General features: G+C 41.3%; 1 protein-coding gene across 3 annotated transcripts in view; it reads left to right on the top strand.

Moving 5' to 3' along the window:
* The window catches only part of LOC132913882 (optomotor-blind protein), a 167321-nt gene that overhangs the window by 65313 nt on the left and 84751 nt on the right, over positions 1 to 17257 (top strand). For 2 of the 3 annotated variants that reach the window (XM_060972507.1, XM_060972509.1), the window contains exons 3-4: positions 1489 to 1602; positions 5186 to 5348. In XM_060972507.1, the coding sequence (XP_060828490.1) occupies positions 1489 to 1602; positions 5186 to 5348 (277 nt within the window). The remainder of the gene's footprint in view (positions 1 to 1488; positions 1603 to 5185; positions 5349 to 17257) is intronic. The other variant, XM_060972510.1, reaches the window with a different exon arrangement.

Here is a 17257-nt window from a genome sequence, read left to right on the forward strand (position 1 = left end):
GTTCCTCCCTAACTGCTCTTCGCCGCGTGCTGATGCCCTCTCTCGCGACAGCATCCGCTTTTTATTCAGCGGGAACGCGCCTCAGTCCGCTGTCACAGCGGCCACGATTGACTCGTGCACGTTTCTATTCCGGCCTTTCGACATTCCAATGAAAATCGCGTGGATAAGACGAGGGGGGCGGGGGAGCGCGGTACGCGAGCATTGTAGATTTTTCATTCCAGTGATACGTCTTTATAGAATTGTCGCTTGAACGATGAAATAGGATCTGACGACTAAGCTCGCGTAGGATCCGTAGAATTTGACCAATAGACTTGGGCTTAATTCTTTTTCGCTCGACATTATTAATACGCGGGTAAGCGGAGAAGAAAGAGCGCAACACAGCAGAATGGGAATCGCAGTGATATGATTTCATCGTAGTAGAAAGAGTAAGTGGTCGTCGGTGAATGATGCAGTAAGCGTCGAAATGCAAAGTCCAAACGAATGTTTAGCATACGTCGGGTTTCGGGGCTGATTGATGACTTTTGTGTAGGTTTGGTTAATGTTCGTTGGAGTGCGACTTAGAATGTGATTGCGGATTTTGTCATTACATGTTATTAATAAAATCCGCATTCACTTAGTTACTGACCCAATAGGTGGAAAATTATGTAATGGAAATGAATGGATAGGTGACAGAGTTTTGGGAACAAACTTAGGCTGTCTGCGGAGAAGGAAGAACGCAATACAGCAGAATGAGAATCGCAGTGATATGATTTCATCGTAGTAGAAAGAGTAAGTGGTCGTCGGTGAATGATGCAGTAAGCGTCGAAATGCAAAGTCCAAACGAATGTTTAGCATACGTCGGGTTTCGGGGCTGTTTGATGACTTTTGTGTAGGTTTGGTTAATGTTCGTTGGAATGCGACTTAGAATATGATTGCGGATTTTGTCATTAGGTGGTATTAATAAAATCCGCAGTCACTTAGTTGCTAACCCAATAGATGGAAAATTGTGGAACGGAAATGAATGGATAGGTGATAGAGTTTTGGGGACAAACTGAGGCTGCCTTTTGTAGGTAGAACTATTGCTGGCTGAGAATTGTACCGATAAAACGAGGATGAAGAGCGCAATGTGTGTTTGAAAATTCTTAATGAACATTACAGTGATATATGTTGGACGTGGAAAGTTGACGTCAGTGAACGATGCAATAAGATTTGATAAACAAGAAACAGAGTTTGGGATATTTGAGGTTCGAATAGAATCAAGACGCGTTATTTTCGAAGTCTTTACGTTCTCCTTTTAATTAATTAAAATTAATTAATCAATAGATGAGAAAATTTTGAGAACATTTGCAGGATGATTAAACTCGATGTTAATTATTTGTGTGCCATATCTGCTCGCAGACTAAATTAAAATTTTGTTAACCAAATACTTTATTCAATAATTATATTTTATTTCAATGAATGTTATTACAATTATCTGATCGAACTGTGTCTGTTGATCGGGGGTTCCAGGCAGATGTTCCCTCAGATGAAGTTCCGAGTTTCCGGATTGGACGCGAAGGCCAAATACATCCTCCTGCTGGACATCGTCGCAGCGGACGACTACAGATACAAGTTCCACAACAGGTAAGGGTCTAGGTGAAACTTGTAACAGTATAATTGTCATGGGTAGAACGCTCTAACGATTCGAATAGTTCCACGAATCGCGATCACGAACCGCCAAGCTGTTGCGTCCAAGCTTTCGTGACGACCGCGAACACGGAAATTAATGCAATTATCCGATTACTCGTACGTTACCACTTCCTCATCGATATCTTTCACCGGAACATATTTTTCTCTTTCCTTTTTCTTCGACTTGTAATTTTTAAAGAAAAAAAACTTGAAAGCAACTTTTCCTCTCATTAGCTGTTTTTACCTTAATTTAATTGTTTGCCTCATGTCGGATAAGAAAGTTCAGCCATCTTCTTTCTTTTTTCTCTTTTAGAAAAGAAACGAAGGATGTGAAAAATGTAGAAAGTCGTTCATTAAAATAATAATAACATTACTTTGTTAAATAAAATTATGGTTTTCTTCTTATTTCCATCACGAACGAAACGATAGAACTTTTTCTTGGTTAATAACTGTCGAACTGCGTTTCATACCGTCCAATTTTCTCGGCGAGAAGTTTATGTCTCGAAATGAGGAGTTACCAAAAGCACCGTTTATCCGCCGATAGCGTTCAGCCGGCAATTTTAACCGACATTTTTCTCAGGAAAAAGATTTATACTTCGAAATTATCACCTACCAAAGTTGGATTACACAGGCGACACTTTCGCTTCGATTTTAGCGCCTCATGCTTATCAGGGCTCGAAGATTACGCGCCACTTGAAATAACGAGCCTGAAATTGAAGCCAGCCGTTAACCACGCGTATCGATTTATAACTTAACTCGTTGTTTTCTTTCCTGGTCCACGTGTCCATGAAAATTATAGTTTCCACGAAGTCTGATTAAAATGATAAATGTAAACAAGAGAGTTTAAACGAGCAAGAAAATCGAACTTCTTCATCTATCGTAATTTCCAAGTTTGTAATCGACCAACGTGTCCTTCTTGTAACCTAAATTTCTCTCTTGGTGTCATACGTTCTCACCATATATTTTCCATGGTGCAGAATTCTAAATAAAATTCTACTTAACTCGACCAGAGTTCTGAATACCAAAATAATATTCTACTTGCTTCAATTGCAATTCTAAATTGCCAAATAAAATTCGACTTGCTCCAATCGACGTCCCACGTTGCTAAATAAAATTCTACTTTCTTTAATCCTCAAAATTTCTACATTTGCGTGAATACCCACGATTGCACAGTAATATGCAAACGAGTAGGAGAAGAAGAAACCTCGCCGCTGTTCCAGTTTTTCCAAACAAACTCCTTTGTATAGTAACTTGCAATGATTCCAACCGAGCGATTCAACCTTCTGCCAGTCATTAGCTCGCCATTAACTTTTTCCTGGATGGCCGAAACGTGCAGACACGCGTTCTCACGAGCGTTGCCACAATCGTCTAGCTCCGTTTAACGTTTTTCCGCGTCGCGAGGGTGCTAAACGGAACATAATCGGCCGGCCGGGAAAGCAGCCGGGAAATTCGTCGACCGACTTCGCGAAAATCACGTTGGGCTTCGAGATTCCTTGTCACGTAAATGGCGATCCGCTATGGTCGCGCTCGTTCTCACGAACGTACGAAACGGTATTCTTTTTCCACTCGCTTTTTTGCGTCGGCCAAATCGTTTATGCACTCTCATTTCCCGCTTTTAGAGCCGCGGTGTTTGTCTTAAACAGTCCATATCTCCTTATTTAGAAGTTCTTTAGAGTGGAGATGGTGGCGCGAGATTTGAAACTCGCGATATCCTTTGGAGAAATCTTGATTTCTTTTGGTGAAACGTAGAATGGGGCAATAATGGTGGAAAATTTAAACGATAATTGAGTTACACAGAAAAAGTGACCAACTTTGTCCGTGATTAATCGTTCAGTTTCTCGAAGATTACTTTAAATAATTCTGCCTGTGATACGGTTAGTTTTCATATATAATTAAAATAATGCTACATTTAATCGAATAATAGTACGTGTATATTACGAACTGTCCTGATTTTTCTAGTTTTTCTTGGCGACAAATTTTTCAACCAAATGTACGCAACATCTCGCACGAACGCATTGTTGCGGTATATATGTTGTAAATAATTATCTTCTGTTTTTCGATGCGAAAAGTTACTCGTTGGACGAAAAGAAGGATTTGTTGCAGATAAATGTCTATAAATTTTGCCATATTTATTAACCTGCAAATAACAATTTTCTAAGATTCCATATTAGGTTGGCAACTTAGTGATTACTTAGTTGCAGATTACTAAGTGACAACTTAGTTGTCAACCCAATATTTCCACCCCAAACGTCAACGTCAACTTTTCTCAAATTCCACGCGATGTTACGCGCCTTTCGACTCTCGAGTCCCAAAGAAATAATTTAATATCGAACTTTGGTAAATCTGAAAGCGAAAGAAAAATCGCCAAGTCGACAGTAGACTGGAGATACCGGGTGGCGAATAGGAAGCGGATGAAAAGGTGTCGATCGAGCGAGTTTCTCGGCTGATTCCTCTAAGCTCCGGCTATCACGATTGTTGTCTTTGAAGGGAGGCGTGTCTGGTTGTTCGAATCCATCGCAGGTGGGTCAAAACGAGCGGACGAAGAAGAACTCGTCGAACGAGTTCCAAAGTGGCTGCGGTCGTTCCAGTGATGTAATCGTTCGTTGTGGTCTGCCTTTCGATTGGCCGTGTGTCGACTTCTCTGTTCGCGGATCTCGCCGTTCGGTTCTCGTTGCATTCGCCAATTGTTTCTGTATCGACTGTCTGGTCCCGTAGAATGGGACAGAAGTAGCTGGAAATTTCGACTTAACGCGAAAACTGTGCTGAAAATGGTCAATTCGTAACTCTTCGTAGGAAATTTCATTTGTGGGGAAAGCCTGCCGTGTACGTTAATTTTCTGTACAGAATAGAAATCAAAGATTGTTATTGTTAAGGACTGTCATTCTGATTTTCTGGTAGAAACTTCATCGTTTCATCGTTGGCAGTGTCAACACTTTGCATTTCATTGACACTGTTTTGGAAGAATAGTTGCTTCGATTTTATGCTGAAGTGTTTCTGAAAATATTCCAACTCCTCCATTGTCTGTTGAAATAGCAGTGAAATTTGTCAGTATGAACATCTAAAAGTCGTAGCAAGATCAGGCAAATATCTTTGTTCGATCAACGCGAGCTTCTGATATCATTGACCATCAGGAATCTCTGATCGACATACGCGATGACTGAAGAAATCGACGTGTCCCTTTGTTCATTTTGCAACAGCTTCAGAATCTTTCGATACGTCTATTCTTACGTGTATAAAACTCTTTGAACCTCTTGAAAACACTCAGAAGGGTGTACAGTTTCAGGTTCCTAAATTTCCCTTCATTAAAAGCAAATTGCATAGAAATTGAAGAGATTTGTTTACCGATTTTCAATATGTTTGCAATTTGAACGTTGAGTTTGAATATGTAGCAAGCGGACGAGCACGTGACAAGCTTACGCATGTGAAATACGTTCTAATCTATCGAATCGTTGGGAAAGATGTAAATTTTTCTGCTTTATAAAGAAATGTTACGATTGAAAATATTTTGAATAATTTTTTGAACCTGTCTGTCGAATAGCAGGTGGATGGTAGCGGGGAAGGCAGACCCGGAAATGCCGAAGAGGATGTACATCCATCCTGATTCGCCGAGTAGCGGTGAGCAATGGATGCAGAAGGTGGTGAGCTTCCACAAGCTCAAACTGACTAACAACATCAGCGACAAGCACGGCTTTGTAAGTACTGTACGTAACGCCAACCAAACAATTACTTACTTACTAGCCTAAGTTGGAGCTCCGAGTCTCGCAATTAATCGCTAACGTTTGCCCGGCTAACGACCTAACGATCGACCGATTAAAAGCTCGTTAGGCCGCGTGCACGCGGCAGTCTCCGTCCCCGACGATGACCATTTTACTACTTCGCCTCTTCGTTTCGCCAATTTTCTATCTGTTACATTAACATATAAATTTATTAACGCAAAAAATTAATCTATTTGGTCGATCGCTTACAACTTCGTGTATCCACACTAGCCTACAAATTAATTCGTGGAAAAAATTATCATTTAAATCTTGCCGTATGTTTTCTGAATGTTCTGTCTTCTATACCACGGTGTACGCTTATTAACGCGAAAGATTAATTCGATCTCTTGCAACTTCCTGTCTACGTCGTGAATTTTCTATCTTCCATATCGCTCTGCAAATTCATTAGCATAAAAGGTTACCACGTAAAACACAAGCCATTCCTAAGATCAAGAATACGCTCGTAAGATCTAATAACTTGAGCAAACTCGCTCGCTCTACTCTCCGCCTCCACCCTGACAAACAGCGAGCTCCCAATACATTGCCACGTTTCCCTACATCAAAATCTAAAAACCTGATGGTATCAACCTGTTCCTGTTAATTATCATAAATAGCATAAAATCTACCAAACACCACAAAACCTAAATTACCATTAATCTATCCCTGATAGCTGTTATGAATACTATAGAAACCTAACAATCTGAGCGATCACCTCGTACACGTCACTACCATGTTTTGCACCTTTCAGCCGTAGAAATGGACAAGCCAACGATATTCTGCCACGTTGGCCTGTATGAAAATGCAGAAAGCACTCGAATTAACCTATCTGCGAGAATTCGTGTGCCCATAATCCCAGTGGATTAAGTTATCGCGATGGATTTCGGCGTCAAGTAGTTGCTGCAGCCGGTGTCCCGATGGTGGCCTGGTCCGCTCCTCTCTATTAGCCTCGCCCCTGCCTCTTCCTGCCTCCTTGCCGGGTTGCATATAGTGGTCTCTCGATCGTTTTCTGTGAGAAGAAGACGAAGACGAAAAGAGAAAAGGGAGAGGGGGGAGGCCGTGGGTCTGCGGAAGCCAACGTCGGACCAAAGAAGCCTGGTTCTTTCAGCGGCCACCACTTCCCCTGGCCCCCTTTTGCCCGGTGGACGCTGCACCGTTCTCCTTTTTTGCGAATCCTTTTTGCGGCAGTCCCATGTCGGCGTCCTTTGAAGGATCCTGCATCGCTGGCTCGTGAAATCTAGTCCTCCAGGCCGGGGCCCAGAGCGATGTCAATGGTTGGCACAGCCCGACCTTTGTTACGACCAGCAGCCTTTCTCTTCCTCCTCGTCTTCCACCTCCTCATCCCTTCAGACTACTCTCGTCTCTCTCTTCTCTTCTCTGCTCCGCTCTTCTGGTCCGATCGTTCCAATTTCTTCGTACTGCCGCACGGATTACCTATTTTCTCAGCCTCTGCTTCGATTTTCCCGGTTCATCGCGAAGTCGATCTGCACGCAGCCGGGGGCACTCGCAGATTTTTTAATGCCAGATAGTAGGTGCGATAGGATAACGGATAATAGGTTAATGCGATTGTGTGAAACGGTGTCTGGTTCAAGTTTAATTCTGACGCTTCCTTATACGCAGAATTCTAAGATAAAGATGAATAAAAGAATAATTTTGGATTTGGTAATTCCAAATTTCTCGCTCGTTTCCATCATCTGGTGAAACATCGTGTATCATATGCGCCAACGGGTTTCCCATTTTCTCAGTCTCCCCTTGGATCTGTCCAGTTCGTTGTAAGTAGGTCATGAATAGAGTTAGACACTTAAAATATGTGTTTGCAGATTTTGTAACGAGAGTTATGGTAATACATTTACCACGTAAGATGGTGGTGGCAGTTATCAACGAATGACAGAGTTTGAGAATGTTTGCGAATTAATAAAATTAGATGGGATTTTCCGTATTTCCTTACACGAGCAACTCCAAGATAAAGAATGATAAATGAACAAGGATACTTGGAAGACAAATAGAATTAGGGTCGGTCTCTTTGTTAACTTCTTGTATGTTTTGATTTCTTCTTATCGTTATACGGTGGAGTATCGGCTGCCGATACGCCACACCAGGCTTCTTCTCAGCCCTTTTTTTTCGTCTTTCCATTTTATTCTGAATGGGTCCTCGATGAGGTTGAAGGTAACCACCGTGTTAACCACGGTTCACTTGTGTCTTCCAGACTCTATGAGCCTGTGCACGAGCCCAGAAAATGTATAAGAGGCAGTTCCAAGAGGGTTGTTGGAGCCGGTCAACCCTTTCCGAATTCGGGGAAGATTCGAGGAGCACGGTTTTCAAGTATTGCTTTGGTTCGCGATATGTGGGGCGGAACGAGGCTTTCAGAGGTGATCGTCAGCTGCTGGACCTTTATCTTGAGTGATTCGGAGATGCGTTGTTAGCTAGAAGGCTTTTTATTCGGTTTTCAACCCCTTTGTCACATGGATCGAGTCGTTTTTACTAAATAAAGCTCTAATCGTACGTGGTTTCCGATGGATCTTGATATTTATCTAGAAATGTATGTCGTTAAAACGATGTACTCGCTTGCAAACTTTTCCCCGCGGAGAATATTTCAATCTTAAATGCAATCCGTTTTCATAAAAATAGGCGATGGTTGTGAAGTTCATAGAATTTTTTAAACAGATTCGAAAGCAACGAAACCTAAACCTTCTTTCCACTTTAAAAAAAGCAGCCTACAACTCTTTCGAATTTCGAGTGTCTTTCGAAAATTAATTAAAAGTAGTTTGCGGGAGAACTCGGTTAAAAAAGCAGACAAAGTGGCTACCACGAGTCCCTTGTTCCAGTGTACAGAAAACTAAGACATTCGAGTACATTTGCATTGAAGTATCCCAAACAACTTATACCAACATGGGTGACCAATTAAAGCTGTTAAAAAGGATTGTTGGAGTACTTTTCAAAAACCTGAAAACCTCCTCCAGGCTGCGTAAGACCCTCTCGAAAAACACACCTCTGCTCACAAACCCTCTTCCACCCCAAAAAGACAGTCCCGAAGTGTCCATCGAGTAACCACGAGAACCTTCATCTCAGGTAACAAAGAAAACCCCCAAGAACGATGACAAACTTCATCGAGTTTTCCACGAGGAATTGACCAAAGTCCGAATCCATTAACCCCGAAGACACGGTCCGATGAACGAGACGATCCAAAAAATTCCCGCGCTCCTGGGAAACCAAATTCACAAAGATTTAAAGTCTCCTTTAAATAGAAAAGGAAAGAAAAAGAAAAGGAAAACGGGAGCAACAGGAGCTGACCGTTTTCCCCGGTGTTTGTTGACCTCGTGGTCCTTTAGCCGGAGCTGTGTTTGCTCGTGTGCCAGGGGTCTGAAGACGAGCACTCGAGGAAGCCATCTCGAAGGACTCGAGTCGAGTCGAGTGTCTCATTTTTGTTTGCCGCCACGGGATTTTCCCGACAAAGGGCAGCCGACTCGGGCCGAGGATTACGGACCCGTCCGCTCCCTCCGAGACCGAGTGCTGTTGGCGCTAATTTTCCTGATTTTCGCTTGACTTGTCCTCCGATTGCGCCGTAGTTCAAGGAAAATTAGGGAAACACCGAGAGTCAAGTCGAGGTCCGTGTTCCAGGCAAATCTGAAACTGTTTTCTTGGGACTGTCGAAGCTTCGTCTAACGATCTGCCTTTTGTTTAAACGGTTCTTAAAGCGAAGCTAAAAAATAAGTAGATTTTGGTTCGATAGGCGCGCCAAGGATGGAGCTTTTAATGGCGGGATTTTCGACATACTTTAAGCGCTACTCACGGTTTCACCTAAAAGTTTTTAAGATTCAAACGCAGTAATTTAGTGCTGCTGAAGGCTCGTTCGTACATATGGAAGGTCGTTTGTCTACTGATGGATCTTCGTTTGGTTAGTTCTGGAGGAAGCCTTGGTTTAGTAGAAGGCGCAAGGTAAAAAGTGTTTGAATGGTAATAGGGTTCAATCCTTTAATTGCAACTGATGGTTTGGAGTAAATTTTGGAGATTCAAAGAAAGATACGTATCTATACATACACAGAAGCTCGTCAGTCTGCGACTGGCTTCTCGTTCGATTAGGTAATTTCCCAACCCTAAGTGGTTGGAAAAATTACAAGATAATTTCGTCACGGGATTCTTGTAACTGCCTTGTACGCTTTTCAACATCTGTTTGAAATTTCACCGATTTAATCGTCAGAGTGCTAATAAAATTTCACAGTCTTTTATCGTAACGCGTCACAACATAAACGTACGTAAATGTTTTCTATGATAAACGGTCCAGTACTTTTGTGAACCAGTTGTATGTCAGCTGCAGGACAGAGAAACGACGTAGGAGCGACAGAGGCTCGGAGTCGCTGGTTTTCCCTCGATTTAGTCGTTCTCCGCGCCACTTGATCCGCTACCTTTATCAAGAATACTTGATCTCGGCGTTTAATCCGCGCCGCGAGCAGGCATCCGTCGTCCTTTCAGCCGGGATCGGCCAACTGCTGGCATAAAGAAGATCCGGCGACTCCTCGTTTTCGAGTGCTTCGACAAAAGCGCAACCTCTCCACGTCTGGCGTCAGTACCAGCGCTCTTCTCGCGAGTATCTATCTCCTTATCCGTCGTTCTTACATTTTTCAATCTGAATTTCCTTCCTCGAATCTGTCATAAGCAAATCTGACCGATATTCTCGTAATAGGAAGATGGATGGAAACCTAGAATTACGAAATTGTGATCTGTTGAGTCTTGCAGCACTTGGAAATTCTTAATATTTGTTACCGATATCGTCGATCGATCGCAAGACTCTGCTGACATTTTCTAAGCTTCCTTCGTGTCAAATGGAGTTTAGCGATACGACAAAATAAAGCGTGTAACAGGGTGTATTATTGGATGGAAAGGTAACTTAGAACTCGTTTGGCTAACTGTTTTAGAATACGCGAAGTTTCTTGCGAACAGTGTTTGTAGACGTTCATCAAGCGAATAACACTTTTGACAGCAGACGATGACAAATATTAGAAATTGAAGATCACTAGATGGTTAGAGATAGAAAGATATTAAAATAAGCAAGACAATTAACTTGATAACCCTCCAACCCCTCCGCAGCTTTAAATCTCTCTTATTTCGTCAAACTTCCTCCACCAACGCAACGTCTCTTGTTAAACCTGCACCCAAGATTATTTAAAAATCCAGTAAACCTGCCAAACCTTCGTAGAAAATATAAAATCCTACTCGGCCACGTCGAACATCAGCGAGAAACTTTGAGAAGCGAGCAACCTTAAAAAAGAGAAAGAAAAAAAAATATAATAAAGGCAGCAAAAAAAAAAAAAAATGGAATCAGTCAGAGACAGGTCCAATCGGAGGTTGGTCGGAAAATCAGTTTTAATGTCCATTTCCCGCGGTGCACCGTTCGAGCCGGTATCCTTTTTCCAATATTCCGAAAATTAAAACGGGAAACAATCAGCGCGGACGAACGAATCGAGCGAAACTGGATCAAACGTGCCTCGCAGCTTTAATTATCCAGTGTGTCCAGGCTTCGATCGCGAGTGGAAAAGCTTCGTACTGGCGAGAGGAGCCGAGCGATACGCGGGAAATTGCACGCTCCCGTTTTTTTTCCTCGTCCCGTGATTTGCTTAGCGTGTACCAGCACACCTGTAGTTCTGCCTCTCTGCCCTGTCGACATGTCGCTTAGCGTTCCATTACCATCCCTCCACCCCGTACCACCCCACCCCATTCCATCGTTGATTTTTCCCATTTTACCCGCGGTGACTCGCGATCGAAATTGTTCCGAGCACGGAACAGTCATCACGAGTGGAAAAAATTGAAGTGTATCGGGTGATGAGGCTGATGGGTGCGCTTGGTAAGCTTTGGGGTGGTTGAAGACAGACAGAGAGAGAGGAGAGACAATGTTATTTCTAAAGTTGTTTAATGGTTTAGGAGGTTTGCTTTTGATTAGAATGTTAAAATTATGCTAGAACTAAAGTCTGTTTCTAAGAAAATCTTGATAGTTGGTAAAATGGTCCGTTTTCTTTATCGCGCAGATATCATTTCTTGGTGCTTTTACTGTGTACGTAATCTTATTCGAATTTTGAGCTAATGTATGTGCCACGTGTGTATTTTATCGATCTCTGCCTATCGGCTACAGAGTAAAATTGATTTCCATAGATCTGCCATTCACATTCTCATTCAATATACGTTCGATAAACGTTAGTTTTTGTATAACTAATTTAATATAACGATCGTGATATCTGTAATATAATAATTATATTCTACCACGTTATAATAATTATGTCCCAAGACCTCTGAGTGGATGCGTAATCGTTTCTAGAATTTTATTGCCCGTAGCATCAGTTTGTCCCACTACACGTGGAATATCAGAAAGAAGAACAACATGAAAACGAGATATAAAAATGAGATGTGGATGCGAAATATCGAACGATATTAAAGTTGGCAACTCTTGAAACCCACACCCAGTTCATGTTGATTAATGGGCACAGAAACACCATTGTTAATTGAACAAAAAAAAACCCCATCAACCTTCCCTATTCTTCCCCCGAAAACCCTAACAAACACGTTTCTCAACGTCGATTGCCGGTAACAACATCCTAATACACAGAAACTAAAAGAGGGACAAAAGGGCAAACAAACAGGGATAGACAAACAACGAATTACTTTTCGTTGAACAAGAGCTCGACGTGGTTACCTTTTTTCTTTCTTTTTTTTTTTTTTTGTTTCTGTACGCTAGTCCCACGCGTTTTCGTTGCGTGCACGCACCCACGCGGCTTAGCACACGCGCGCGCTCGCTCGTTCACACGCACACGTTGTCTCATTACGGAATCGCGTGCGCGTCGAGGCGTCGTTCGTGTAAGCTTCGACCGTGGTCGGGGGCCATTTTGCTGTTCGCCGTGCGACCAACACCGACCCGATTCGTGTTCCGTGCACTCGCGTGTTCTGCACTCGCGAGCGTGTTGCACGCGCCATTGCGCTGCACCACTCCCGCCTACACCCTCTCTGATTTCGAGCTAGGACCATGTGGACACGTATTTGCAGTGTGTTGACACTCTGGTCGATTTGTATTAACAATACGCGAACGTTACTTAAAATATATAAATTTATAGGAAGGTAACGATGAAAATTACTGTTTACTGTTTCCCCGCGAAATCAACAGTTTCATAGACGTATCTGTGAGGCCGAGTTTTACACGGAGCTACTTGTATTAGGTTGTCCGAAAAGTTCCTTTCGTTTTATGAGGAAGTAATAGACGCACGATGTTTCTTCTTTTATATTGTTTCGTCGAATTGCGTACGATCCATTTTGTTCTGTTGAGATAAACATTTCACACACTTGGTTTCGTGTTTGTACGAAGCTGCACTGTTGTAAAAGACACGTTTGCGAAAGAAAGATACTTCTCGGACAACCTAATACAACAGTATTTAAAGTGCAGCGTGGAATCAGGTGTTAGATTTCGGAAATTCATTTTTCCCCCGAACATAATCGATAAACTGGGGCTTGAATAAAAAGTTGCTTCAATACTGTTAAATACTGTGAATTGGGTGTACACTATTTTATATATATATATATATAAAATATATATATATAATTTGATATATTTATATATATATAATATATATAATATTATATATATTATATTAATATTATATATAATATATAATATATAATATATAATATATAATATATAATATATAATATATAATATATAATATATAATATATAATATATAATATATAATATATAATATATATAATATATAATATATATAATATATAATATATATATTTATATAAAATCCCGATCAAATTAATTTTCAGAAGTCAATATATAACTATAAAACTGGCGTTTGTGATCGTCATATCTTAGAGAACAATTTTGTTGCTTTACAGGATCTGTATCTGCAAATTCTTAAAATTCCTTAATTATAAGACAGATTGAAAAGTGTATTGTAAATAGACAGAAAGGTTCCCAATATTGATAGAATTACTGCCACTTAAACAGCAAATGAGATCGAATAAGAATCATCAGGTTGAAATTTTCCGAAATGTCATCAATCGCGTTTGAAGAGTATAAGGATAGGGAAGGGCTTAGACCCTCTCTCGCAGACGTCGCTGTGAATCGTTTGGCATGACCACATTCGGCACGCACTCCTGCAGATTTCCCTCGGGGACGCCTCTCTACGGTAACGATCGCGCGCGCGAATTCTGCGGCAGATTCTAACCGGAACGACGGGGGTGGCGAAGAGGTGGATTTCACGAGGGCTCGTTCACACGTTCCTTTCTGGCTCCGGTGAATTTGCACGTCCCTCGGCTCTGATTATACCCGAATAAAAGCCTTTTTTTAATCTCTTTTTCGTTTGCTTTTACTTCTCTTTTCTTTTTCCTCTGAAAACCCGTGTTTTGGCTGCGTCGATGATTTTTCGATGAGAAACTCGCAAAATCTTGCGTAGTCATTATCGTACGCTAATGATATTATTTTCATCGTACGACAGTCCTGACTTCATAAAAGGAGCAAACAAAGGACACAAAACAGATACGTGGAACGCGTCTGGTCCGACGACCACTTTCACGAGAATGTTAGCACGCACACGAGGAAAAACGTGATGACTACTTTGAACTTCACCAATATCGCCAAACACCATAAACGTCCCACTTTGTTCGCGGTCATCAGTTTCTCCACACAGCCGTACAAATGGCTCGCAAGGTTAGCAAAAAGCGGCGTCAATGCGGTCGACAAACCTTTCCTGTGAACATGGAGAACCACCCAGTCGACGATCTTCGTCATTCTTGATCCTTGAACATGCACATTTACTATGGCGGTGAAGAGAAAGTTTAAATAAAGTAAGAAGTATAAAGAGACAGTATAATGATTTTATATTTAATAAGAGCAACGAATAAATATAATATACAGCATAAAAGAGATATAATTGTTATCGATAAATTATGAATTTTTATGCATTTGGGAAATTCCAAATTGCGAAATATAATATACAAAAATATGTAAAACATCCAAAGTGTGATACTTGGTAGCATATTTAATAGATGAAACGATCCTCTATGTAAATTCAATTCTTTTTAATTACATCGATAAAATCTGGAATTTGCATTAATATCAGCATCCCAGTTATCAATATGGCGAAGAGTTGATAGTACAAAAATTACTAATATCCACAACGTAGCAGTGTTAAACTTTCAAGCAGAGATTTCACACGCACCAAAGGTGAACTCAAAGTAGTCACTTTGTTAGTATTACTCATCTCGGTACTTTCTACTTAGATACTAATCTAAATTTTCCTTTACCCACCAATGTGTATTACTGTGTCAACGTGGAAAATCCAAATGTCAGAGACTTTAAACGCGCCAAAGACGAACCCAAAGTTTTCGCTTTCTTCGTACTGCTTAGTTTAGTGCTTGCTACTCCCATAGTAATATTAGTATTTATCATTGTACGGTATGGTAGCCGACGTCGACGTAGCTTCATGTTCCATAGTCGATTAACGATCGCGCATTCCATATCAAGACATCATCGCGTCGGGTCGATTCAGTGCCGGGCAATTTGCGTTCGTCGAGCGAGAAACGGGCGTGGAATCCGGTCCATAGTGGCTGTTGATCGTTATAATAAATGGGATAATGACATAACGGGTACGCCACGAACGTCGAGGGGGCCAGATACGCGTAATTATTGCGTTTGCATCAGCGCGTCGTGGTTCCCTTCGTTTCCTATCTATGACAAGGGTGAGACCTAAACGAGAAGGTTTTTTTTACGGGTGAGATCCTTCGTTCGTTCTTCTTGTTGTTAGCTACCACTGTTCGTTCCTTTAGATATCCATGTTGCATGGATGGACGCGTTGTACAATTATGTATTTTCTATTGTATAAATTAATAAGTTACGTAAGTTATAAACGTACTTATCGCGTAGATTGAATATGCAATTTTTCCTGTTTATTGTCTGCTAGGATTCTTCGTATATTAGGTTGTCCGAAAAGTGTCTTCCTTTTAGAGACTCGTCTTTTACAACGATGCATCCTTATACAAACGTGAGACCTAATCTGTCGAACGTTGTGATTTTTATTTTGATAGAACAAAATAGATTATAAGTAATTTGATAAAATAATATGAAACTAAAGATATTGTGCATCCATTATAAAACGAAAGAGACTTTTCGGACGGCCTAATAAATGTACACTGGTCCCTCATTTTATTCGCGCGAAACGAACCCACGGGTACTCCGTGTAAATCGAGCGATCAGTATATTTGCATTTAACGGGAATCTCTTGGAGTCGAATTGGTTTAGAAAATTAGGAAATCCAACTTCTCTTTTTCGTTCCTATCGAAACGATTCATCAACTTTCGCCTCTTTGGATCTTCGCTTTAGGTAAATTCGTTGGATTGTTATACGGTCGACTATTATCTGCTAGGATCACTGACGCACACGAGAGCGCTGTTCCATGGAAGAGATACAGTTCTCTTAGCAAGTAACATTTTCCGGATTTCGTGGAATCGAATATTCGTTGGAGAAAATTAAGATTAATCTACATACGCGAATCGAGCATTTATCCAACTCTGTTAAGAAACTCTGGGCTCAACTGGCTACGACCTTCTAATCAGACGCTACAACGCTAAATTAAAACTACGTACAGTTAGAAGTTTCCACTTTTCTACTTATAATTGCTTCAGTTGCTATAATCACGTCTGATAAAAAAACTTGCTCGCAAGCTCTGTCTATAACCGCCATCCTATGGAAACACGGTAAAAGACAGCGCCTGGTTTCATTAAACTGGCAATTTAACTCTACCAAATACAACGCCATAAGATCCGTTGCACAGAATCTCCACCTTCTGCAATCGACCAAGGCGATTAAATTTTGCCATGCAAATCTCTCACGCCCATGCGTATAATAACTCGACTTATAGTCTGGCAGAAAGATTGTCCTTAAAAGATACTTAAACTGCCGTCTCTTCGTACCTTTATCGTACAAGACACTCACCAGGTGGGCGTACGAAAGTCAACGTGTTGGCGAGGAACGATCGGTTTTCCAGGCGGCAAGAGGCGTGTGTGGGTTGATCGAACCGCGTTAATTCCACGATAAAATTACTTGGCCGACTCGTTTCATTATCTGCTGTTTAGCGCCTACTCCTCCGGCCCTAACAACCCTTGCCGTCCATCGCGGTGACTGATTACAATCTTTATAGCACGCGGCTCGTTGGACTTCGTTAGCCGGTGTCTCCAACACCGATGTCGTGCAATTATCCTCGCCGATAGCGGCTTGACTCCGATCGTAATCGCCAGTTTCGACGCTACGTGCTTTTATCAGAGTTACCTGACCGTCTTTTGTCCGCCGTCCAATGAAATTGTTTCGAGCATACGGTCTACAAGTATTGGGTTGTCCGAAAAGTTTCTTTCGTTTTATAAGGAAACGATAGACGCACGATGGTTTTTGTTTTATATTAGTTTATCGAATTATGCATGGACATAATAATAGAAAAAGAACGAAATGGATCATACCTAATTCAGTGAAAAATATAAAACAGAAATTGTTGTTCGTCGCTTTATGAAACGGAAGAAACTTTTCGGACAACCCAACACTAGCGCGCGATACGTTTATTTTCCAGCGAAGCGTTCCGTGTTTGTCAGACTCTATCGAGTCGAGTAACGAGTTTCTTATCGTTTGATTGCTCGAAGAATAGAAAGACGCTGAATTTTTTACGAAACATGAAAATATATTTCGACTCGTTTTAAGTGAAATTAGCAAAAATACTGAACTTTTTGATACGTGCGTATCTCTAGATACATAAACTGTTTGATTACGTAAACGTGGTACGCGATTGGTGCGGAAACTACTCGAATTCTATTTGCCAAGCTGAATTT

The sequence above is a fragment of the Bombus pascuorum genome, chromosome 14, assembly GCF_905332965.1.
Source record: "Bombus pascuorum chromosome 14, iyBomPasc1.1, whole genome shotgun sequence".
Lineage (NCBI taxonomy): Eukaryota > Metazoa > Arthropoda > Insecta > Hymenoptera > Apidae > Bombus > Bombus pascuorum.